The sequence below is a fragment of the Diadema antillarum genome, unplaced genomic scaffold, assembly GCF_040938485.1.
Source record: "Diadema antillarum isolate AM-2024a unplaced genomic scaffold, OU_Dant_1.0 seq00000643_RagTag, whole genome shotgun sequence".
NCBI classification, from domain to species: Eukaryota; Metazoa; Echinodermata; class Echinoidea; order Diadematoida; family Diadematidae; genus Diadema; species Diadema antillarum.
The window spans coordinates 1,280,001-1,305,311 of NW_027271557.1; the positions used below are offsets into that span (position 1 = coordinate 1,280,001).

The 25,311-nt window shown below is 38.0% G+C and overlaps 1 protein-coding gene across 1 annotated transcript in view; it reads right to left on the reverse strand.

The window, feature by feature from the left end:
- Window positions 1-15,762: 15,762 nt before the first annotated feature.
- Window positions 15,763-25,311, reverse strand: part of LOC139736391 (hormone-sensitive lipase-like) — a gene marked incomplete at its 5' end in the record, with an annotated part of 48,382 nt that continues 38,833 nt past the window's right edge. Inside the window, 2 exons of the mRNA XM_071647146.1 lie at window positions 15,763-16,042; window positions 21,962-22,920. Coding sequence (XP_071503247.1) covers window positions 15,815-16,042; window positions 21,962-22,920 — 1,187 coding nt within the window. The remainder of the gene's footprint in view (window positions 16,043-21,961; window positions 22,921-25,311) is intronic.

Sequence of the window (25,311 nt, forward strand, 5' to 3'; positions counted from 1 at the left end):
CTATCTATCTATCTGTTTATCTATCTATCTATATATCTATCTATCTGTTTACCTATCTATCTATCTATCTACCTATCTATCTACCTACCTATATTTCTTTCTATTTATTTATCTATATCTATCTATATGTCTGTCTATCTACCTATCTATCTACTGTATCTACCTACCTATCTATCTATCTATCTATCTATCTATCTATCTATCTATCTATCTGTTTATCTATCTATCTATATATCTATCTATCTGTTTACCTATCTATCTATCTATCTACCTATCTATCTACCTACCTATATTTCTTTCTATTTATTTATCTATATCTATCTATTTGTCTGTCTATCTACCTATCTATCTACTGTATCTACCTACCTACCTACCTATCTATTTATCTATCTAGCTATCTATCTATCTGTTTATCTGTCTATCTATCTATCTATCTATCTATCTATCTACCTACCTATATTTCTTTCTATTTATTTATCTATATCTATCTATTTGTCTGTCTATCTACCTATCTACATACTGTATCTACCTACCTACCTATCTATCTATCTATTTATCTATCTATCTATCTATCTGTTTATCTATCTATCTATCTATCTATCTCTTTATTATACATATGTTTGGGTTTCGTTTTTCTTTTTGGACAAGTGAGTGAGATGAAACAAAGAGTATGAACCTTGTGAGTATGAACCTTGGTTTGTTGAGAGTGAAATGGATGAAGTTTAACCCTTGAATGCTTGGAGATTTTCTTTTTGTAGTGCCAACCTTTACTCAATAAAAGCTGCAGAAATTTTTTTTGCAGAGTTTGGCATAGATTTAGACAAATTGAGTATGTGTGTATGGAGATTAAATTCCAGGATAGAATGATAGCAGGGTAATGTAAACGTCCACATTTTTGCATGAAAACTTTTTCACATTGAGCAATTCAAAAACATATTCTCGGGTTCTTCAATTCTTGTTTCATGATTGTCAACCCATTCAAAATGTTCAGAGAAAATTGTGAAGATATTTTCATGGGTGTTAGAATTCACCCTAGTGTGAAATGTGAAAAATATGAGTAACATGAAGATAAAGCCCAAATACAAAAAAAAAAAAAATAATAATAATATAAGGCAGTCTTTAATGTGAAGGTACAGTGAGAGAATCAAAAGACAAGGTTTCGTTTAGAGTCCAGTGATGAATGTGAAAGCTTGAGAATTTGCAATTTTGATGTGCTTTTATGTGAAGCAAGTGGTACTGGTTGCCATGACAATGCAATTCTGTGAGGTGATAACAGTCATAGCCTCGCGCAACTCTGCCCTCAAATTACCTTCCTGGCATTAAAGTAATCTAGCATTGCAAACAGTTTACCCTCGACTTGGTAAAGAGGAAGAAGCTGTACTTGACAAAGGATCTGAGATGTTATGTATGAAAAAAGTGGGAGAGATGTGAGGCGATGACATCAATTTGTATAACCTATATAGACCAAAATCACTTTCAGAAAAAAAAAAATGAAATCAAAGACTACTACAATGTATACATTTTTTTATTCAAGGAATCAATTTTTTTTTTTCAATGTACAATTTGGGTATGTAGTATTGACCAGTATCACTTTTTCAAGGAAACTACAAACTGACATTCAAAGCCCCATAGCTTCTTTTTTTTCCCCCTTCTGTTATTTGGATATGAGGTATTAGCCAGTAACACTATTTCAAGGAAAGTACAAAATTACCTTCAATCTCTATACTTTTTTTTCAAATTTTTAGTCCGCTTTGTGATGCAACTTTCACTGTTCTACTTGAACTGCAAAGGAAATTTATCATATTTTACAGTGACAATAAGGGCTTTTTCAGGAAGTGCTGTTAAATATAAACGCAGAATGGAATGACACTGGCTTTAATGAGGGATACAGGATCAAACGGAGATTTCTGTGAAATCTAAGATGGGCCTAGATGATCCGTACTTGACATACAAGTCCCAATTATTGTGTGCGTGCTCTCTCCAGGGTTACGATCTGCATGGCAATTTCGCCGAAAAGTCAAGATACAGTCACTAAGTCCTCAAATGTCACTGTGTCCCAAGTTTGAATTATTTGAGGAGACAAAAATATTCACATAATCTCCCCCGGTAGTGGTGGATTACTCCGCAGATATCTCCTAAACCTTGGCAAGGTTGTCTGCCGCTTTTTCAACTTCAGCTCCAAATGGGTTGAATGGAATATGTGAGACTTTAAAGTGAAATGTAATGAGGACACGCCATGATCGAGTGGGATAAAAAGAACACTCCGAATGTTGACTCGGGGGGAAGAATATTTGCTGCCCGAGATAATTGTGGGAAGATGCGAGTGGGCGTCCTTGATGAAAAATGTGGGGCACAAAAATTCACAACCTTTTGCATGTCATTTGAAAAACTGTGGAAAAAATGTCTGCCAACTTCAGCAATATGTGCTAACTAATCTACTAACTGCAAGCAGCTGTAGGGATGATAGCACATAAATGAGTTAATCAGGAAGTTAAAAAGGGGGAAATGTGTGGTATATTGTGGGAGCCTGGCACCTTTCATAGTTCCTTTTCTGATAAATGGTAATATATAAATGCTGTTCATGGCCATCATTATCATCGTGACCAAATTGAGATGTATTCTCGTCACAACATGCCTTGTGATTCTTGTGGCTTCATCAGCTGATCCTTTCCCCTTTCTGACTTCTTGTTATACAACTCGACAAAAAAAAAAAAAAAGAGGGAAGGTCCATTCACATGAACTCTGAACTTGTTGGTTGAAAGCATTACTTGAAGTATTCTCTTCCTTCTGCATCCTTATACAATTGCTTTTCACGTATATTATGTTTCTTAGATAGAGAGAGGAGAGATGAATATTCATATCTTCATCATATCTATCTAAAAATAGATATATAGCGGCCAGCCAAGGGATACAAAAAAAAAAAAATGGCTGTTATAGACAGGTGGTCGCTATAGACAGGTACTTTATCATGCTCTTTCTCTTGGAGGGAATTGATGTTTGTGGTTGTATACAGCAGGTGGTCGCTGAGACAGGTTTGACTGTACTTAGTAGACAATAGCTAGTAAATAGTAAAAAACAATTTTGCATACTGATGGGGAAATCAAAATTGTCTTGTAATTTCAATATCTCTATTCTGCTGTACAAAAATCACAGTGGTAGGCCTATATATTGACTACATCAAGGCTGCAATGTTCTTTTAGATCTAATGAAGCAGTATGTGTGTGTGAGTGTGTGGTGGGTGTACTTGTTTTAGGGCTGGATTGCTATACTGTATAGATTATCACAGAAAAATTGACCTACAAGCCCACCTTTTTCCCACTTGTTTTCTCCTATCATTTTCATTTCTTTAGTGGCAAAAATGTTTGGTGATAAACACATTCAGCACCAACTGAAATCTTGAAGTGTTGATTAGTATTTTGTGGCTCAGAAATTTTCTTGACCTTCACCTTTCACTGAACTCTCACAAAAATGGACCATTGAATATTTCAGGGATTATGAATTATGCACAAATAAGTGACCATCAATGCAATTATCAACACAGAGAAGTTCAGGTGTGAGTTTCTTCAATTAGTCTCCCCCTACAAATTAAATTTGTTAAGATCGCAACTGCTGATCTATTAATTCACAAGTGAAGTTCACCAAAATTTGTGCAGCACTAGAAATAAATCCTGTGAAAGTTTCTATAGAATTTTACAGTTTGTTTGCTAGGAACTAGTATATCAGCATAGCGTGATCATGAATCATGAATCTCTCTCTCTCTCTCTCTCTCTCTCTCACACACACACACACACACACATACACACACACACTAAAAAAAAAACACATACACACATAACACACAACCAGATATGGTTACACGCAAATCCTACACATGCACACATAAGGCACGAAAAACAACTTTGTAGTCAAATTTCCACGAATCATTTATTACCCATTAAGTATTGTTATTTCTTCTGTGTACAAAAATATCACATTCTGCCATGAAACTCGCAAACTTTCAGAGAACAGACCACACTATTGATTTGCGATACAACGATACACGGCTTATGCCACCTCCACGCATAGATAAATTCTCCTCACTTCTGTATGTACAATTCACACAAACCACCGTGGAATAGACGGGGCAGAACGCTATGTTACAATTCACAGAAGCAGTTGATTAAGCGAAACTTCTCTCCGTGCTCAAGCTGACCTTCATAGATATAGCAGAATTGATCAGAACGGTAGAAGTTTCTTCAAAATCAGACAAGAGTCCACTCTGAAAAAGCCTCCCCAATTTTTTTTTTTTTGCAAAACGGCGATAGCCATCATAAACACATATGCAAATTAGATGAGGATAAGTGATGAGGTCATTCCCTAAAGTATCTCCCACTGTCCCTCAACAAATCTTCATTTAAATTTTTCCCTCGTGAAAAATAAATACTGCACCACTTCCCTTACGTGATAGCAAAATGATTGCAAAGTTGTCAATAGCTCCGCTGTTTCATTTCATGGAGCAGGGGTTGTTGTTCACTTACTGAGCAAAAAAATTCTTGATTTCAAATGCACCAATAGGAGAGTTGGAAGGCAATGACATCACCACCTAATTGCATATCGCACTGATGCAAACAGCACATTTACAAACTTTCAACTGAAAATTAATATTTTACAACTTTTTCGTTCGTGTGGATGTGTGTGCGTGTGTCTGATTTTCGCAAGACTTCCTCCTGTTCTGTACATTTCATTCCACTCTCCTTTAAACGGGGAGCCGTCTTGAGCACGAAGTGAACTCTCGCTGAAATACTTATTTGCGCACGTCTGACCCCTTGCCGTAGTTTGGGATCGACGACGTAATAAGGTGTAACTGTACAAGTACATAGTGGAAGAATGAACGCAATATTACAACCGTAGATTGGCACCACAATACAGTGTGCAGAAGACAATGTGTACCTTTCTACACTCCAACATCAAATGTTGTCTTCCATAGTCTTAACTCTTCTCATCATCACTGCTATCTAAGCGAGAAAAACTAAATGAATGTACACGTATTCTAAAGTAAGGCATCAATATCTTCAAGGTAGGTTTCTTTTTAATATCTTTCATTCAAACAAACAGAACACACAGTTGGAATAAAAAATAAACAAAAATATCACCAATCACCGCTCAATATTTTGTGCATTTCGTTCTTCTTTTGCACATGACAAAAATATTAATCCCAATGAAGATGCAGTAACCATTATACGGCTTCTGCAATTATGAAATATTATCAAGCTATGATGCCACACATCCTTCCCTATGATAATTTACGTACAATTTGAGCTTACGGCAAACATACCAGTCAACAAGACTATTAAGTGAATACCAACAACATTGCATATTTTCATTGTACAACAATTCAGTACGACTTTCAGAAACGCCTGCATCTACTGTTCATAAGAAACATATCAATGAAATTTGACTACCCTTCTGTGAGAAATTCTATACTTTGGGTAGTATATCCCACACAATTTGGGGCTTGAAGCACATGCAGGTGAATTACAAATTTGCAGATCACTGCAATATCTTCACTTTCTGAATTAATCTCTTTGCTACCTTGAATGCAGGATCCTCCAGTTCTGGGTGGGTGAAAACCAGCGCGTGAGCAGACATAATGTATATTCTTCTTGCTACACTCGCATTCTGCGAACCCCACAGACAATCTCACTTTACAGATATGCGTACATACCCCCTCCCCCTCCCCTACCGACTTAAAGCAGCAAAAAAGGCACCCCAGTGTGTTTTTTTTTCCCCCACAAATCCTACACACCTTAAATACTAGAATGAAAAGAGCAACTGTTCTCCTGTATGCAAAGAAGATCATGCCCAATTTCTTGCTTACGATACATGCCACTGCCTTGAAAAACCCATCTACATTTGTACATCAAACCATTTCAGATATTCAAGATGAGTACTCTCTCCAGGCCTACATAATCAGAAGTTTTATCCTGTACCCTCCAGTTGTGGATGCAGACATTACCCAACATGATTCCCAATTTCAAAATCTTTATAAAATGTACACATTGCAATGGTAAAAGTCAAACAATTGCGGGATTCTTGGAATTAAAAAGAACCAGCAACAATCAAATAAACAGAATAAAACACAGCAATCAAAAAAAAAAAAAAGAAAGAAGAAATAAAGCAGCTGACATGTATTGCAAGATTTCTTTCTTTCCGAACCCGAGAAGACACAATATAAATATCCACAGATCCATTTCTTTTTTTTTACTAAGGCATCTGAAGCAAAGCGATATAAACATTCTCTCAAAACAGACCCGAAATATACAAAAAAGATTCCCCACAAACAGAAAGCACATTAACAGATCATTTATTCATATCAATCTTCAGTTGCCATTTTCCCTTCACATCACAGCATTCATCTATACCACAAAATAGTTTTTGCACTTGGAAAAAAAAAATTATCATTGATGTTGCACATCTACTGCCAAAGATCAAACAGCAATATGCATCAAATAACTCAGGCGTTTATCTATTTTTTGTTTCTTAGAAAACAAAACACAGAAATACACATCTAATGACATCAAATAATTTTCCAAAGTATCAAAACTGGTTTAGAAAAAGAGCAATGTACCAGTCACATCAATGATTTTCACAGACTGTACATTGTATGGCACTCCCTAAATTCCACCCTAGTTCCAGTTCAAAGAGCATGGATGATTTAGACCTGTTCTAAAAAAGAAGATAAATCTCCCATTCCCCAAGGGAAAAAAAAAAATTAAGAAGCAGAACGAGGGAATGTGATGAGATGAATCACAAAATGATGAGTCAAATTACATAGGAATTCCTTAAAAGTGAACTATTGGTGTCGTAAGAACAGAATTCCACGCAGTTTTTTCCCCATCGTATGCTTTGATGAAAAGGGGACAAAGAAAAATCACGCTAGCTACCAGTTACAATCAAAAGCACTGCCATGGTGACATCATTCCTAGTGATCACACACACACATGCATCATCATCATCTCACTGGGTTGCCATGGCAACTGCAAACCATGCGTTCAAATGTGTTATTTTTGTTTTGTCATCTGCTGGTGGAATATGGTGGTTCCAGGTGTACACGAAGGAGCAAAGCTGTGTGCAACGACATGAATGATGCCCATACGTGTGACAGAACCAGAACCCCTAAGCCTATCAGTCTCAACCCAAGCCCTACCCGCACCCCCAACCCCTACACACACACACACACACACATATATAAAATAAAAGTGGGAAAAATCAGTAAAAACAGGAGACAAAAAAAGACTTTCTGTGGGTAAAACATTTTTAAAAAATGAATAAAATGAGAGCTTGAACGTTGTCGACATCCAAACGCCGAGTTACAGATTAATCCTATTCATTAGTTCTAGCCCCGGCTGGTAATCCTCTGTAGAGACCGAACACACGCAATGAAAAGAGCTCTCCCCATTGCCATGGCAACCATCTGGCGATACCCAAGTATCAAAGTAGAAGCCATGTGTTCCCAAACATCAAGCAGCTATTCTCTTCTCTCTCTGTATCTCCTTCTGTCTCTCTCTATTTATCTATTTCTCTACCTATCTGTATATATTCATCAATTTTTTAAATCTATATTTCATCTATCTATCTATATATCCCCCATGCTACATGTACCTTCATTGAATCCCCCCTCCCCCAATCCACTTTAGCTAATGGCTTCTTGGTATAGCTTCCCGCGACCATGAATGTGCTTTAAAATATCCGTCAATGCCAATCCGAAGAAGGAGAACCAACCGCTAGAGCTTGTTATCTTCTCAGGTCATCACAGTCCCCGTTACTCATTAGGTGCCTCAGACGAAGACTTTGTTGGAAACAAAAACAAATCAAACAGGAGAATAAATTACTCGTCTACACCAGACAAATTCCAATCACCCAGATGCAACTGAAAGTCCTTATATCAGCGTGAGGCCAATGACCAAGCCACAAAGCTCGGCAGGCGGCCATTGTTCGAGTTGATTAGACACTGGGGGAATTGAACGCAAGTGGCAACAGGGAAACATTGCAAGGCATGGAGGCCATTCAACGATTTGTTTGTTTTCCCATTTAACCCGTTGAAGACTGGTCCCGAGTATACTCAGGCAGGTGTCTATGGGAAACGTGTGGTATTACAAAATCTGCTCTTCGTCAATGGGTTAATCACACAGTCAGGCACTCCGCAAATGACAGCAAAAAAGAAGATACACGAATACCGGTGTTACCAAAAAAAAAAAAAAATAAGGATGTAAATTTGCCAGGACAGTCAAGATGCTATGAACTTGCAGAAGCCCCCTCTCTCTCCTCCCCTGCATCTAGAACACCAAAGCAAAAACAAAAACAAGACTTAGCAGGCTGGCCACAGCACTGTGATGTCACAATAGGGACAGGTGTTCTATTGTTCTTTAATACCCTGAAAATGTCAATCATTCTTTTTTTAATTCCTCATTTTTCTCCACAAATCTGTGAGTAAATGTATGACAGAATGAAATTCTAATACATTCTTCCTTTGCAAAAAGAGTTAATTCCTTTAAACTAAATCACCAGAAATGTTCACTTTTGTATTTCTGTATTTACAGAATAAAAGAAAAGACAAATACATGTAAGTGTCTTACGAGGCAAAGACGACATTATGGCTGTATGAACAAAGAAACCGACTTAGCAAACCATTAATTGATTGAATAAGATTTTTTTTTTTAAATGTTCAAGATCAATAAAGGTGAAAGGTCAAAAAAAAAAAAATAACGAAAAGAAGTCAAAAAGTACTCATGTTATTGTATCCCTTAGGCAGAACGTGACAGAAAGATTACTTGCATGGCTTAGGCATTCCCTCTAAGCGACTGATGTTCTGTTTAGTTGCTTTTTTGTCCCCTTTTTCTTGTGACAGAGAGCGACAGAGAGAGAGAAAGAAGACATTTTCATCAGTTGAATTTCCTATTCACAAGGATTTCTCCCCCTTTTTTTCTTCTCTTTTGTCTGGTTGTGATAGCAAAGCAGGGTAATAAAGCTCCCAGGAATACCAGATATCATCTTTGCTACGGCGATAACCGAGAGACGTCAATTAGGTATGACAAGCTCGGTTACATACTTGCTAATCTGTCCCTCTGTGCCTGTGGTTGTTGAGAGTGAAGATTTCTGTGGGCTGCTCATGAAGCGGTTGTCAAATTCTAGGATAATCACTCCCGACTCGGCGGCAGTGCCGAAATGGGTTTACTTTCCTCGCAACAGATTAAGACAAAGACTCAGTAAATCCATGCAAATTGACTTCTGCAGTTCATTATGTTGTCTGTTTGTCAAGCTCAGAAGAAGCCCGCATAAAATTTCAAACGTACGAAGAGGATTCAAGTGACTTTCATCCATTCTTCCGTCACACAAAACTGGTAACATTTCAGACTGGATATGACTTATTCCACTTCCTTTCTAGCAATGCTGCAAACATTCTATCTTTCATGTTGGTTAACAGACGATTCTTACATGTCTACTCAGTAGTACTGCACTATTTTGCAAAACAGACGAACTATTTGTTTTGACGGTGTCATGCTGCATGTAATGCACAGTGATATTTCCAGCGATTTATTAAAATTATCCTAGGCTTATGATTGTTATCATTATTTTAGTTATAGACGAGGAGAGTGCTTTGCACAATATAGCCTACCTATGTGTGTGTATTCATATAATCATAACAATGAAATTATGATTATGATAAATCATAATTATCATCATTATTATCATTATTACTACTAGTATTACTATTATCATTATTTCTATTATCATTATTATTATCACTAGAAGAACAGATAGTAGTAGTAGTAATTAATTATTGTCATCATTATTTTGATAATTATCATTATATTATTCACATTTTACAGGCAATAAAATAATTCATTTAGACTGTTTTCTTAGTTTATTTCATATGTCAAGTGACTTGATACATGGAAGATCAATTCCCCTTATTAAGCTTTCGAAACAGCCACACAAATCCATCATGCCCTCGAAACAAAACCCTCTAGAATAAACAGCTACGACAGGTTCAACGATTGCGGTTTGATTGCCATAATTATAAATTGATGGCAAAGGTTTGTGCTACCGGGCTTTGAGCATCAATTTATCAAATCAAAGACTATACCACTAATTATGGCAGGGCGGAGTCGAGGGCAGGGGCTGTGCGGACACATTGAAATATAAACGTTGATTTATGGGAAAACAGACGACATCTCTGTGAGCACTGCACACACATTCTAAGATGAAATAATTATCCTCTCCCCAATAAAATTTCTGTCTAAGTGCTTTACTTCCTTGCTCTACATAAATATCACCAATTATCTGCAATAAAAGACTTCATTAACAATTTAAGATACCTGCAATCCTGTACTCTTGGTTGCCATGGTAGCCACTGTTATTACAAATTATTACGGGGTTATCATAATCTGTGTTTTTTTGTGTGTGTGCTTTTTTTTTTTGCCTAAGTGCTTTTGATTGGCCGTCAGACATAAGGAACATGTGAATTTGCGTGCAATTTGTGTGTTCATACCCATTTTTGTTTTGCGTGTTTTGTTTTATCTATGGAGTCAGTCACCAATTTTGCTGTGTGTCTGCACAGTGCATGCTGGATCCAAAATGTTGCATTTTTGGGGGTCACAGGCTGAAGGTTGTTATAGAGAAGGAAAGAATGTGGTAGTATGATTACACTATTATGGATTTTTTTTTTGGAGGGGGGGGGAGGAGGGCACAGGGGTGGGGAGGGGGCTACTTCCGCCTTCACAAATATCTTGATTGTACAAATTTCTAAGTGAATCTTCAGTGTGCAATGTGTCGCCATTCGTTAGAAAAGAAAAAAAAAGCGACTAGAATTGAAGGATGACTGCAAGATGCATGTACCTAGCATGTTGGCTCTGTAGTTGCAGCCATTGGAGTTCAGTGGTTAAGACTCTCTCTGGTATCTCATTCCCAAGGTCCCTGGTTCAAATCCCTTGGCAGCAGCAGTAGCAGCAACAACAACAGCTGTGCCCTTCTGGGCAAGGCATTTCATTCTCATTGTCTGGTGAGTACTTTACTGGCACAGCTTTTCTTTCTCAGCCTCCAGTTAACAAACTCTTCATTTCTTTTTTTCCTTTTCTTTCTCTCTTTATTTTCTTCTTCTTCTCTTTTGTCTTTCTTCTTCTTTCTATTTTTTTGTTCTAATTAAAAATGCTCATGTTGCATGTTGAGAATTTCCATGGAGTGACTTGCACAGCTTGCTTACTAACATTCCATATACTTCAAGTTTGTCTTCTCATGACGTTCTTGCCGATGAATTTTCTCCATTTGTTGACTGCTTTTCCTTTTTCGATTTTCTCCATGAGCTAACTTGCAATGCTGTGGTATCGTGGCTACAACGCTATAGGTTCTAGAGTTTCTTTTGACGGTAATAATCCAGAGAATAATTCAACCCCAGAATGAGAGTACAAGCATCAGTTTTTCCACATCAATGACAAAACAATGCAAAGCAAGACATCATAATAATAAAGAGTATGGCAGCATAGCCCCCTGAAAACAAACCTCAGAAATAGCTAGAGCTGTGCAAAATTATTATAAGCTTAAATCTTGAAATCAACTCTTACTAAATACAAAGATCATAACAGCACTCAGAATCTTGGCGTACAGAGGTTCTGAGCAACGACAAAGATGAAAATACAACTCGGTGAAACTTTTGTCTCCATGGAAACGGCAAAAATACCTCCTGATTGCTATCAAGAGAGAGATCTGACAGCGCTTTACACAACGAAAGACCAATGGGAACTCACAATATGGTGTAAGTGTTGTATATAAATAGAATTATTGGCATGTAGTGTTACTAGTGCACACGTGCCTTCCAAATAAAAAGAAAAAAATATATATATATGATAATTATTAAACAGAATCAATAAGTAAAACCATCATTATAATAACAAGTTCCACAGAGTAATTGAATATTGCAAAATCAATAATGCATACAATCAGTGTACGTCTGTACTGTATAAGTGGAACTTTCGCATCAGTAATTTTTCATCCCTGGCCAGGAATAGTGAATTTCGTATGCTTTTAATTCTGCGAAATGAAAAATCTGAACAGGTATTACACAAAGCAAGCAAAGATATTCATGTGCTTTCATTTTCATGCTAGTCGCACGTCACGCGAAATGTGCTAAAAAATTTCGGTACCGCACAAATGTCCACTTTCACAGTACATGAATGTGAGAGAGAGGATACAAGCTTGCATTCAGTGGGAGTCATAAATAAATAATCGAGTCATAAATAGATAATTAGCGGTGCGACCTGTCGATGAGCTAGATATGAGCTATATATTAGCATATACGATACACACATTGTGGATATTGCAAACACAGAATACACAGACTCCAAACACAAACGGACACACACATGTGTGTGTGGTCAACATCACTGTGTTCTCTGATGGCATAGTTGTTGACTGAGAACATGGAATCAGTACACTAACACCCTTCTGCTTTTAAGCCAAGGATTTAAAAGGACTTGTGACCCACACTGTCACGCTATCAAACTTAACTCTCAATGAGATTGTGTATACATTTTGTACCCACAACATTCAGCATCACTCCAACACCATTAAGGCCCGCGACTGCTCAGCTGTTGACTGAGAACAAGAAAGGCATTAATGCTGTACACAGACACTGGAGTACATGTAATTCCCTTCTGCTTCTAAGCTGAGGATTACAAGGACTTGAGACCCTAACTCACCATGCTGCCCGAATTAACTCTCGTATGAGATCATGTATAGATTTTGTACACGAAAAATTTTCTCAAACCCCAGAGTTGCACAGGTATGTCAGCTTGCATGTTAAGCTTGGTGCGTAATTGAAACATAACTGTATTCACTCATTAAAAACTGGCAGTTTCAGTATGCCGTGCACTAAAGAGAAAACGTCGTTCACAGCTAGCTCCCTTCTTTTGTTCAGACTAATTACCCATTTCAATATGGGGGATAGCTGGAGAGCAAATATTTGTCATCCACTTTTTGATCACTTACAGCGTGCGGAGGCGTGTGCGGCACCTGACGTGCATTAAGCCTTTGGGTGCTTTGAGTGGTGATTGACACAGAAAACCCCATAGCATTGTACACACTGTCTAAAGTCCCTGGCACCAAAAGGGTTATTGCCTGAGGTCACTATAAAAATTTCTACACATCATTGGTTCAGGGTCTTAATTGATGTTTTCTGTATTAATGTAATTACCATTACTCTGCGGTTCTGTCTACACGGGAAACTTCAAAGGTATTGATACGGTATGACAAGAATGGATCTTAGATTTACAGGGAGAGAGAAAACCCTTACTATGTCAGATTGAAAAAGTGTGAAATAAAATGAAAAAAAAAAAAACAAACGTTCCATCTCCACCCCCCCCCCAAAAAAAAAATGCTAATAATAAAAATTTTGTTTTTAATTTGTCTGATCCATTGTACACAACAACAAAAAATCATATGGATAAGCACAAGGAAAAAACAACAACAGAGACTAATAACCTTAGGACATAACTCTAGCACCCTAGCTGCAAATGACTGCAGAAACCTGCTTTCAAATTTGCATAAATCATACACCAAAATATCATATTTCTTTCCTCATATTTAGAATACGAGCAAAAATACCACAGGTTTTTTTCATTTCTCTCTGTCTCTCTCTCTGACATTCTGATACATAAAGACATTTCAATTCATTACGATATTTTGTCGATAGATTGCTATACATCGAATACATCATCTGCTAGCTAATTCTCTGCATTTCACGAGTGCAAATATACAATACAGGGATGATCCATGAGTGGGTTCACAATCTGTCAGAAATATATTATAGCAAAATAGGCAAATGATTGGACCAAAATGTACACATACAGGCAGTAGCAGTAACCACATATTATTCTTATGTAAAGAAAAGCAAATTATACAAACAAGAACATCAGAATTCATATATTATATATATCTATATATCTCAAATGAATTTAAAAAAATGAAATCATATCTACATTCATCTATGCTTCAAAAACGACAAACAAAAATTTCTGCATACACAATGACAATCATAGTAAGGCATTGAGAATATTTTCAAAGATGAAAGCATGACATAGGCTTAATCACATCACTCAACATCCCTTCAGTTTCCAATGGATGAAATATTTTGAAGTACAACTAAACCCCTTTTAATACCAGAAGTATTTAGGCACAAATCTTTGATATATTTCCTCTTTCCTGGAAAGAATAATAAAAAATGAATAGATGAAAAAAGATAATTTAAAGAAATGAAGAAAATATAGATATTCCTGTCAAATGTAGAAGTGTCACTACAGTAGATTAACAGTCCTTAAAAATCAAAATTCCATGTGGAAGATAAAGAAGTCAAACACTTTCTGGAAAATTCCTTTGGCAACCAAGTTCTTTGTTTTGTCCCCCATTCCACGAGCATCGAGCAGGGAAAAAATCACATCTTTAGTAAGCACTACTTCATGCTGTACTCCAGAAACAGTCCTGTCATTCAACCAGAAATAAATAAACTTGTTTTTGCTTCTTTAACCAAAACGCCGCTATTTCTCTAGACCATACAGGCATTTTGCTATTAAAAATAATTCATTAAAAAAAAGAAGAAGAAAGTATTCATTCCAGATAAGCAGCAAATATGCACAGTTTTCCTGTGCAATCTAAAACAATTATTTGATGACAGTGTGTGGTCCTACTTGAAGTCCATCCAGTCTTCCATGAGGATTTCAGATGCAGTGTTATCCAATGACAACAGAAATACACCTATCAAGGCAATCCCATTCAAACTTGTCCGGCACTACATGAACTGCTCGGCAATCCTCTAAGATGATGAATGGGGTTGCCTGGTCGGGCGTTACCAAATATCTTGGCCCTGGGAAATACCGCAGGCTCCACAGCATTATTCAAAATCAGCTTCCAACCTGTAAACCAGTGTCCCATGCATAAACATTGATGTATGCACAGATTCAGTCCATTACAAACCAAAGTGTACTGGACCTAAAACTTCAGGGCACTATAAAAGACTGTGACAGCCAAAAAATGTGTCCATCTCTAACGTTCTTTGACGGCCTGTTTCAAAATTTAATTCTGCAAATTGGCTGACATCGTCTATTCCTCAGCATCCCCTGGGCAGTTGCTTTGGGCATTTTTGTTTTTGAATTTACTGTTCCCTTCTCCCCCTAAAGACTACTTTAAGAAAGAGCACAAGTAAATTGCCAGCCATTCCTAAGCTGGGTATGGGGCTCTCGCATCCACCCACACACGACACCTACAGTGGCTGCGGCAGATAAAATATGCATAAATATGGCGATGGAGGCAAATGCCCCGATTTGCAAGATGCGGGGGTTAAATTGGCCCCTTGGTACATCCCGCGGGTCGTTAATTTGCATTTTGATGATCACTCCACACTAGACGGAAGTACATTCAAAGGGAGAACAGCCGTGATGTACAGAGATTTTTCTCATGTCGGAACGAAGCTTAATCTGTATCATTGGGCAGCTGAGTGGGGACACACTTTCATCGTCAAGAAGAGGAGCATTCTTTTTTAATATCATATTTTTGTCTTTTCATCTTTAAATTTTCCAGGGAAGGATTTATTGCCTTTCTTGCTCTCATGGGGTGGCATACTTATGACAGAAGAATCAAAAGGGAGCTAAGAAGAAGAACTCTTCACGCGCACACTCTTTTTGTCCAATGGATTATAGAATGGAACCGGCAAACAGCGATGAGTGTTTGGTATTTGTGGCAACCAGCTCTGTGCACAAAAACAAAAAAGACGAAGAGACAAACTGCGTCATTCTCCCAACGTCTCAAACTCGTCGTCGTGGAAACCGTAGAGCACGTGCATGATGTGGCGTACGCAGACCATGGAGGCCTCCTTGCACTCCTTGCCGACCGTGGAGAAGTTGAGGAACCCGTGGGGGAGGTGGTCGATGACCTCCAGGAAGACAGGCCGGCCTATCGAGCGCAGCTTCTTGGCGAAGCTGACCGAGTCGTCCAACAGCGGGTCCAAGGCGCAGGCCTGGGAAGGCGGGAGGGAGGGATGGGAAAGGAATGACCATTAAAAACCACAATCAGCAGAGAAGAAGAAAGACTAGAAGATATCTTACACAGAAAAAGAAGATGAAATTCTACAAGAGGGAGGTAGCTTCATGAAATGTAACGGTGCTAAAAAGTTTTTATCACATCATGTTGAGTGCTACTAAAAATCTATGAGGCCTTGATACACACATACTCTACTAAAGTTTCCACAAACACTTTTTTCTCTCTCTCTCCTTGCTCTGGCTTCAGTTTTATAATAGTGATTAGAATTAATGGAATACAGGAGTCAAATAGATCCATGAGGAATAAATTGGTGGTAGATTTCATGGCTTCACTACCAAGGTTTAGGCCTAGGAAGTGCAATAGATTAACAGATAGCACACAGGAATACCAAACAGATGGTCTGCTCAGGGTGTGCTTTTTCTTTTCCTGAAGCACAATATCTCTACAACAAAAAAAATTCCCTGTTCCTGATCATTCTTTTGACTGGCCCTGACAATGTTATCTATTTTTTTTTACAGGTCATATTGGACCAGTAAATTTGACAATTGCTGAAAAGTTACTGGCCCGAGGGTGTTTGTTTGTTTGTTTGTTTTTGTTTTTTTAATGTAAGGGGGAAAGGGAGGAAATGACCATTAAAAACCACATTCAGCACAGAAGAAGAAGAAAGACTAGAAGATATCTTACACAAGCCAGGGCTGCTCATTAACCATTTTTTTTTTCTACTGGTCCCACCTGTCCCCGTCAGACCAGTAAGTACCCATTAATTTTTCAATTTTTTACTGGTACGAACCTAAAATTCATTGGTCCTTCAAATTCATGAAATCAATGTGTTGAGTTGATTAACACTGATTGATTTAGTGCTTGTGTACTTCAATGTCTGGCAATTTGTCAACCAGTTGCGATAAAAAAAAAATTCCTGGTCCTCATCGTTTTTATGAATGGCCCTGACAATGTTATCAAATTTTTTTTACTGGTCACGCTGGACCAGTAAATTTGACAATTGATGAAAAGTTACTGGCCTGACACTGACTTTTACCGGTCTGGGATCGTCGGACCAGTGCCAGTGATAAGTGTTGTACAAGCAGACAAGGAAGATGGAGACACATTGGGGTGCGGTTGGTTAAAGGTACTATCTACCATAGGGAACAGTGATTTAAAAAAATGCTCGAGATATAACTTTTGATGCATATGTTTAGGTCTGTTGTATCAGAAATAATAATAAGAAGAAGAATAATGATAAGGTCTTATTTACCCAGGGTAATCTCTTCAGTGTTGCCACTGCTCTACCAGAGGACCCTGCTATTATTATTACCCTGGCGTTGCCAGGTACCCATTTATACACCTGGGTCGAGAGGGACACAGTGGGTAAAAACATCTTGTCCAAGGACGTAAGCACTGGGCAGGATTCGAACTCGGGTCCTCCGATCGGGAGTCGGGAGTCTTATCCACTATGCCACAGTGCCCCCAAAACATCTCACAATATGAAAATTTATTAATAGCGCCTAGAATATAAGGAGATATCACTATTTTTCTCAATAAACCATAACTGTAGACGGTTTAGTCTAGAAACATTTTTATTGTAACTATTGTTCACATTTTGTATGTTTACTACAATATTTAACATCGATTATACTGATTCAAATTTCTACAATGGTTGTTTCTATCCCTGACTCACATTTTAGACATATTTTAAAGCACTATAGCTGGGTTTTTGTTTCATCTGACAAATGGTAAATTGTGCCTTTGAACTGGAGACAGAGAGGAGGCAACATATTGGGGTTGATGGGGGAAAAACAGAGACAAAGAGAAGAAGAAGAAATGGAGGAAAAATGCAAAAAAATAGAGCCAAGAGAGGAAGAGAAATCTGGAGATGGAAGAGTGCCAAAAAGACAAAGATTTTAAAGGAAAATAAAGTTGTTAAAGAAAAAATTTTAAAGGAAAAAAAAAAGTTGTTAAAGAAAAAATTTTAAAGGAAAAAAAAGTTGTTAAAGAAAAGATTTTAAAGGAAAAGAAAGTTGTTAAAGAAAAGATTTTAAAGGAAAAAAGTTGTTAAAGAAAAGACTTTAAAGGAAAAAAAGTTGTTAAAGAAAAGATTTTAAAGGAAAAAAAAGTTGTTAAAGAAAAAATTTTAAAGGAATAAAAAGTTGTTAAAGAAAAGATTTAAAGGAAAAGAAAGTTGTTAAAGAAAAGATTTTAAAGGAAAAAAAGTTGTTAAAGAAAAGATTTTAAAGGAAAAAAAGTTGTTAAAGAAAAGATTTTAAAGGAAAAAAAGTTGTTTAAGAAAAGATTTTAAAGGAAAAAAGTTGTTAAAGAAAAGACTTTAAAGGAAAAAAAGTTGTTAAAGAAAAGATTTTAAAGGAAAAAAAGTTGTTTAAGAAAAGATTTTAAAGGAAAAAAAAGTTGTTAAAGAAAAGATTTTAAAGGAAAAAAGTTGTTAAAGAAAAGATTTTAAAGGAAAAAAAGTTTAAAGGAAAAAAATTTTAAAGGAAAGAAAAGATTTTAAAGGAAAAAAAAGTTGTTTAAGAAAAAATTTTAAAGGAAAAAAAGTTGTTAAAGAAAAGATTTTAAAGGAAAAGAAAGTTGTTAAAGAAAAGATTTTAAAGGAAAAAAGTTGTTAAAGAAAAGACTTTAAAGGAAAAAAAGTTGTTAAAGAAAAGATTTTAAAGGAAAAAAGTTGTTTAAGAAAAGATTTTAAAGGAAAAGAAAGTTGTTAAAGAAAAGATTTTAAAGGAAAAAAGTTGTTAAAGAAAAGACTTTAAAGGAAAAAAAGTTGTTAAAGAAAAGATTTTAAAGGAAAAAAAAAGTTGTTAAAGAAAAAATTTTAAAGGAATAAAAAGTTGTTAAAGAAAAGATTTTAAAGGAAAAGAAAGTTGTTAAAGAAAAGATTTTAAAGGAAAAAAAGTTGTTAAAGAAAAGATTTTAAAGGAAAAAAGTTGTTAAAGAAAAGATTTTAAAGGAAAAAAAGTTGTTTAAGAAAAGATTTTAAAGGAAAAAAAAGTTGTTAAAGAAAAGATTTTAAAGGAAAAAAAATTTTAAAGGAAAGAAAAGATTTTAAAGGAAAAAAAAAGTTGTTTAAGAAAAGATTTTTAAGGGAAAAAAAGTTGTTAAAGAAAAGATTTTAAAGGAAAAAAAAGTTGTTTAAGAAAAGATTTTAAAGGGAAAAAAAAGTTGTTAAAGACAAGGCAAAAGCAGAGACAAGCAGATGAACAGATGGAAACAAAAATCCAACATGTCTCGACACCGGACTTCCTCTGCAGTGCATGAAACATGCATACGACACTGTCAGAGCACATCCCTAAATGCCTTCTCATGACTGAATTATTTACGAGGCCCCTTTGCACGAAACCTAGCTCAGCTGCTTGACAATTCCAATATCATATGTACGCAGAATGGGAATGCGGCTGATCAGAGTAATGCACTGGTTTTTTTTTTAAATATAGATACATGTGTGCAGCCAGCCTCTAATGGGTTGCAATATGGATTGGGGAAGATTTGTGAGTGTTTGGTTGGAATATGACAATGACACAACATCTGGACCAACAAAATATGATCAAATTGGATTACGCGACAACGAAACAACTACAGTACCCACAACAGGGATGTGACTGTACAGAGAAAGGGAAAAGTTATGCATGTATAGATGTCAATATAAGACGAAAGATAAGTGCAAAAAAATGCATTGGTTGAAGCATCAAGAAGATATTAAGTGGGATGAGAAAAAAGCCCCCCCCCCCCAAAAAAAAAAAAAAAAAAAAAAAAAAAAAAACTAGAAATGTCGCTTTGGCGACTGGTATGCCTCCGCCATGTGGACATACATGTGGGCAATGTGTGATTACATTTTCACAAAATTGGCAAAATATTGAAATGACAAGTTTGTCACAAATGTGTTGAATGTTCACCTTCCTTGACCTACATGTAGGTTTAATTGGATGAATAGGAGAGCATGTATCTAGGGATTTAAGGACTTTAACTTGACTTTGACCCATTCATACATTTAGGCATTGAGTAATTTTCAAGGTACAGGTGTGGAGAAAAAGTGCAATTTCTGAATCGAATAGTAAATTGTTACCATTTTCATCTGGCCCTTGACCCTAAAATTCATAAGATAATCACTTTCAGGTAGAACATGCATAATATTCACTAAGTTTCAAGATAACCTGAGCCACTTCCGAGATATGGAGGAAAAAGTTAGTTCAGCACTTTCACTTGATCTTTGACCTTTTGACCTTTGAGGCAAAAAAAGAAGAAAAAAAAAAACTTTCCAGAGAATTTCTATTAGGTTACACATGCATACACCAAGTGTAAAAAAAAATACCCCTGCTGGCATTGCATAAATATGAGGGAAAAAGTAAAATTTTGAAGTGTTGCACTTGACCTTTGACCCCTGACCTTTGACCCCATGAACCCTACATTCTCTAGATAATCACTTCTAGTCAGTACATGTATATACTATGTTCCATGAAGATACCTTGAACAATTTTCCAAGGTACGGAAAAAAAAAAGAAGTTTTAATATTTTTACTTGACCTTTTGACCTTTGACCTTTGACCTCATGACCCAAACTTTCACCAGAGAATCTTAATTGGGTAATACATGTATACACTAAGTTTAAAGAAAATATCTTCAGGCATTCAACAGATATGGTGGAAATAGTGAAATTTTATGTATTTGACCCTGACATTTTGACCTTTGACCTCTGACCTCATAACCCAAACTTTCACCAGAGAATCTTAATTGGGTAATACATGTATACCCTAAGTTTGAAGAAAATATCTTCAGGCATTCAATAGATATGGTGGAAGTAGTGAAATTTTATGTATTTGACCTTGACCTTTTGACCTTTGACCTTGAGCATGTGCACCCAAAAGTTGATAGGCACAACTTCACCCCCTAATACACATACATGCCAAGTTTCATTAGGATACCTCAACAGGTTTTGATAGTTACCTTGTCCACAAAATTCATTACGGACGGACGGAAGGACGGACGGAAGGACGGACGGAAGGACGGACGGACGGAAGGACGGAAGGACGGACGGAAGGACGGACGGACGGAAGGACGGAAGGACGGACGGAAGGACGGACGGACGGACGGACAACCCGAAAACATAATGCCTCCGGCACCACTTCGTGGCGGAGGCATAAAAAAGGGAAGCTAGACAGATATAAAACAGATATGCTGCATTAAAGGGGAAGTTTCCCCAAATGTACAAATTGTACATGTGGCCTGAGCGAATGCAGCAATATTAGCGTAACGCAGCAATGAAAGTTTGACAAAAATTGGACTATCCCTTCAAAAGTTATGATTCATCTAATAGGTATCCATGAGACAGTTTCTGTGCAGCCATTGCTGGAAAAGTTGCTGAATAGTGTGTGATGTCACAGAAAGAAAGTGGTATTAAAAAAATATACAAAGAATTCTGCAAAACTTTACTTTCCTACCACACTGAAAAAGCAATTGACTTACCTCTTTCAGGAAGCAGGTGGAATATCACCCTTAATACATATCAATGACAAGTCAAAGGAATGTGTACTTTTCATTAAAAATGAAATTTTGTGGAATTCTCTTTATATTTTCCCTTTTGTTGTTCTGCAATAGTGTCACAAACGGTTGTAGTCTTCTCATCCAGCCATGGCGACACCAAACGTTTGAACATTCATACCATTTGAACAGACTGTCTGATTTTCCTCTTTAATAGCTTCATTGATGTCTTGTAGTAATATTGCTGCATTCACTCAATCCATACGACTATGTTCATATGGGGAAAATTCCCCTTTTATTTAATTGTCATTCACACTACTCAAACTATCCAACCTGCTAGATTTCAGCAAGTACATTTCTGCTGCTACTTGATTGATTTCTCAAACTTCTAGTTGACACCAATCCAAGTCACTTACAATTATGTGAACTGGTGGTAGGCCTTTAAGGAGCTCCTCATCCGACAACAGCGGCGACACATACGGGTTCCACATGATGGGTGCATCTCGGAACAATCTGATTGGTGAGTTAACAAAGGAGGTAGGGGTGCGCACCCCGTCCGCACCCCCCTGCTCTGCACTCTTGGAAAAGTCCAGATGGAGGTCATCCCTGTTTTTGATGGACTTCGGCAGGGCGTCGGCAGGGTAGGGTGGCGGCGGGATGCGGTCCGCCTCCGGTTTGGAGTCCTGCGAGTCCTCGTCGCCGCCTGGAAGACTGTGGGGGTGCTCCGCCGAGGTCGGAGGGTGTGAAGGGTCAAAGATCGCCACGGACTCCTCCCCAGTCTGGGACTGGTCACCGTTGACGCCCGACTGCATCTCGCTGTGTCCGGTAGTGGCGTTGTCGATGGCATCGCTGACCTGCTCCAACTTCTCAATGTCCGTCGGAGGGACCTCCTCCATGAAAGACGAGCCGATGCTGTCCGATACCGGCACCGCATCCCCGTTGGCCACGCCCCCTAGCGAGGTGGGCGTGGTCACTTTAGTACTGTTTGCATTCTCCTCCTTCGGGGATTTCCCCTCCCGGTCCCCGTCCACCGACGTCCCCTCGTTGGTTTTGATGGAAGCCCGCTTGGGGGAGCCCAGCACCCTGTCGTTGAGGTTATCCACCACCGACGTCACCCCCTCCTCCGACATGAACTCTTCCTTAAGGCCCACGTAGGCCGACATGCAGCGCATGAGGACACCAAAGGGCAAGAGGGGGTCAAAAAGGCACAGGAGGCGGGAGGGCGAGGGCGAGTGGTGGACCACGAAGGGCGTGTACATGGTGACGATGCCGTCGGGCACCTGGATGCCGTAGGAGGCCGCCCTCATGGCCACCGCGGTGCACAGGTTGCCCCCGGAGCTGTCTCCCGCTAGACATATGTGCTCGCCTGTTGAGCCTGCAGATAAAATAGCATCAAATTGTCACACATGTGAGAGCAACCTTTTGAATACACCACACCACATTTATATTTAACCAATGTCAAAATATCAACACAGAGATGAAAGCCAGACACCTACAAAAAACATTTCAAGGTTTCAGGAAGACATGCCATATTGCTCTGCACAACATACTACACCGTATGTGAACATGTATCCACATAAAGTTTACCTGAAAAACTGCCAACATCAGGTAGATACTGGTACGCATACACACATTCAAAACTTGAGATAACATACACGAAAAAAAAAAACAGATCTGGAAAAGCCACAGACTCAGTGACTGAACGAATGACTGGAAGTGTGCAAACTCATAAACAATTCTGTAATTAATATCACATTTTTAAATTCTTTGTGAAAATATGGAAAGCCACAAAACATCAAGAACAGAAAGAGAAAAAAAAAATGAAAAATAGCATTCTTGTGTTTTGTAATGAAACTTTGGAGGTCACAGAAGTAAATCCGAGCGAGTCAAATCTTCTGCTTCACAGAAAAGTTCACGCCCTAGAAGCCTGACAGCAATAGCGGCAGACACATAAAAGCACTTTGTATCCCCCCGATGAGATGGCTAATGTCCTCTTGTACGACTTTCATGTCAGCCATTTCTCACCTTCCACGTCAAGTTCTATTTTGGAGGTTGTTGCTGTTGTTGATTTTTTTAACAGTGTCCGTTTCCATGAGCAGAGACAGGCCAATTTCCATACTTTCCACTTCCGATCCACAAGGGTGACGTTAAGTATGCAGTAATGTGCTTCAATTTTCTTTTCTTTGTTTCCTTTTTTTCCGTTTTTTAGGGGGAGGATGGATATTGTCAACATGTGCTAATGTGAGTGCGCCACTGGCTAGAATTGGTAATTCAGTCAATGTGAATTATAGTCACTACAGAGTAAATCCAGGTCTTTGCTTCCATGTTCCTTTTAAGCTGTTTGACCCTTCATGTTCTGAGGCATTTAGCTTTATCTTGCCAAGTGTTTTTTATGTCGGTATTTTCAAAAAAACCTTCCCACACTTGACCTAGATGAAAAGTTAGCAAGCCCACTCAAGTGTCGCAACATGCCCCCAGTCTAACAGGGAAGGCCATTTAGATGATGTACATGGGGGATTAAAAGATTATCTGTAGGTAACCTTAAGTCATTGGCTCTTAGTTTCCAGATATTTGTGTCCAGCATGCCTGCCCATTGGCACGCAAAGTACAGTTTGGGTTAAGGGTGCTGGTTTGACAGGGTTGACAGGGGTGTGGGAGGGGGGAGGGGAGGGGAGGAGGAGGGATGCTGCCAATGTGCTATACATGTATTCAATTTTTACATGAACTATGTATTCATTTCAAACCATGAATTAAAGCAAATATTACGGCTATACCTCTGATGATCAAAATTGACTACAGTAAAATAATCCAGGAAAATATGAAAATAATGCAAATGACAAAAAAATCAGATTTTTTCCTCCAAATTCAGAATGGTTGGGAGGTCCGTATATGGTCCATGACTGATGTGTGAACGACGATGTGATTTTGTCGCTTGCAAGAAAGGTAACACTCTGTATATCTTTGAAAGATCATCCTTCCACGAGAGAAAATGCGGCAACATTCAATTCCAGACTCCCCGATGGAGGCCTCGCTGCCTACAATCTCACTCATAAAGGGCTAACGCACACATAAATAAAAATGTAGGGCTGCAGTTGAAAGGAGAACAAGATGTTTACAACATGTGATACATATCTGTCCTCGACTGCTTTACTTATTCATCTTCTCTTTTCTGTTTTTCTTTCTTTACCTCTTCTTCAGGATGGGTTTCTACCCCCTTCTCCTCCCCTTCCGCTCTCAAAGATACAAACTAGACATTAGATTAACAGAGACAGAGAGAGAGCGATGGACATTGATATGCCTGGGTTAGGCGAGTCGATCACACTAGAGTTGACGGAGCATGGCATTTGTCTTTGCCGACTCCGAAGATGTCCCCTTGTTCTGACCGCCCATCTCCACTCTCATCATTCTTGAGTTCCTCACACGCAACATGAGCAAACAATCTGGCACATATTAGGGTAGCTTTTTGAGTGTACAGTGATCCATCAGAATAGGTGGAAAAAGAAATAGAAAATGAAACCTGAACCTGCAATCTCAAACAGTATAATTATCTTTAACGGCTAAAAAGGGATTCCCCCCCCCCCCCCCCCGTTCTTCTCTTTTTCATTTTGTATCTTTTTTTCTCTAAACTTGCAATAACTCAGTACGAGGGAATAATTTTCCAACTCGAAATTGATTAGCAAGTTCAGCTGATGAACCATATTTCACACAGTATACTGGACACTTCTATGGAAAGAAAACTGCTACACAAATGTCAGTTTGTCTAGCA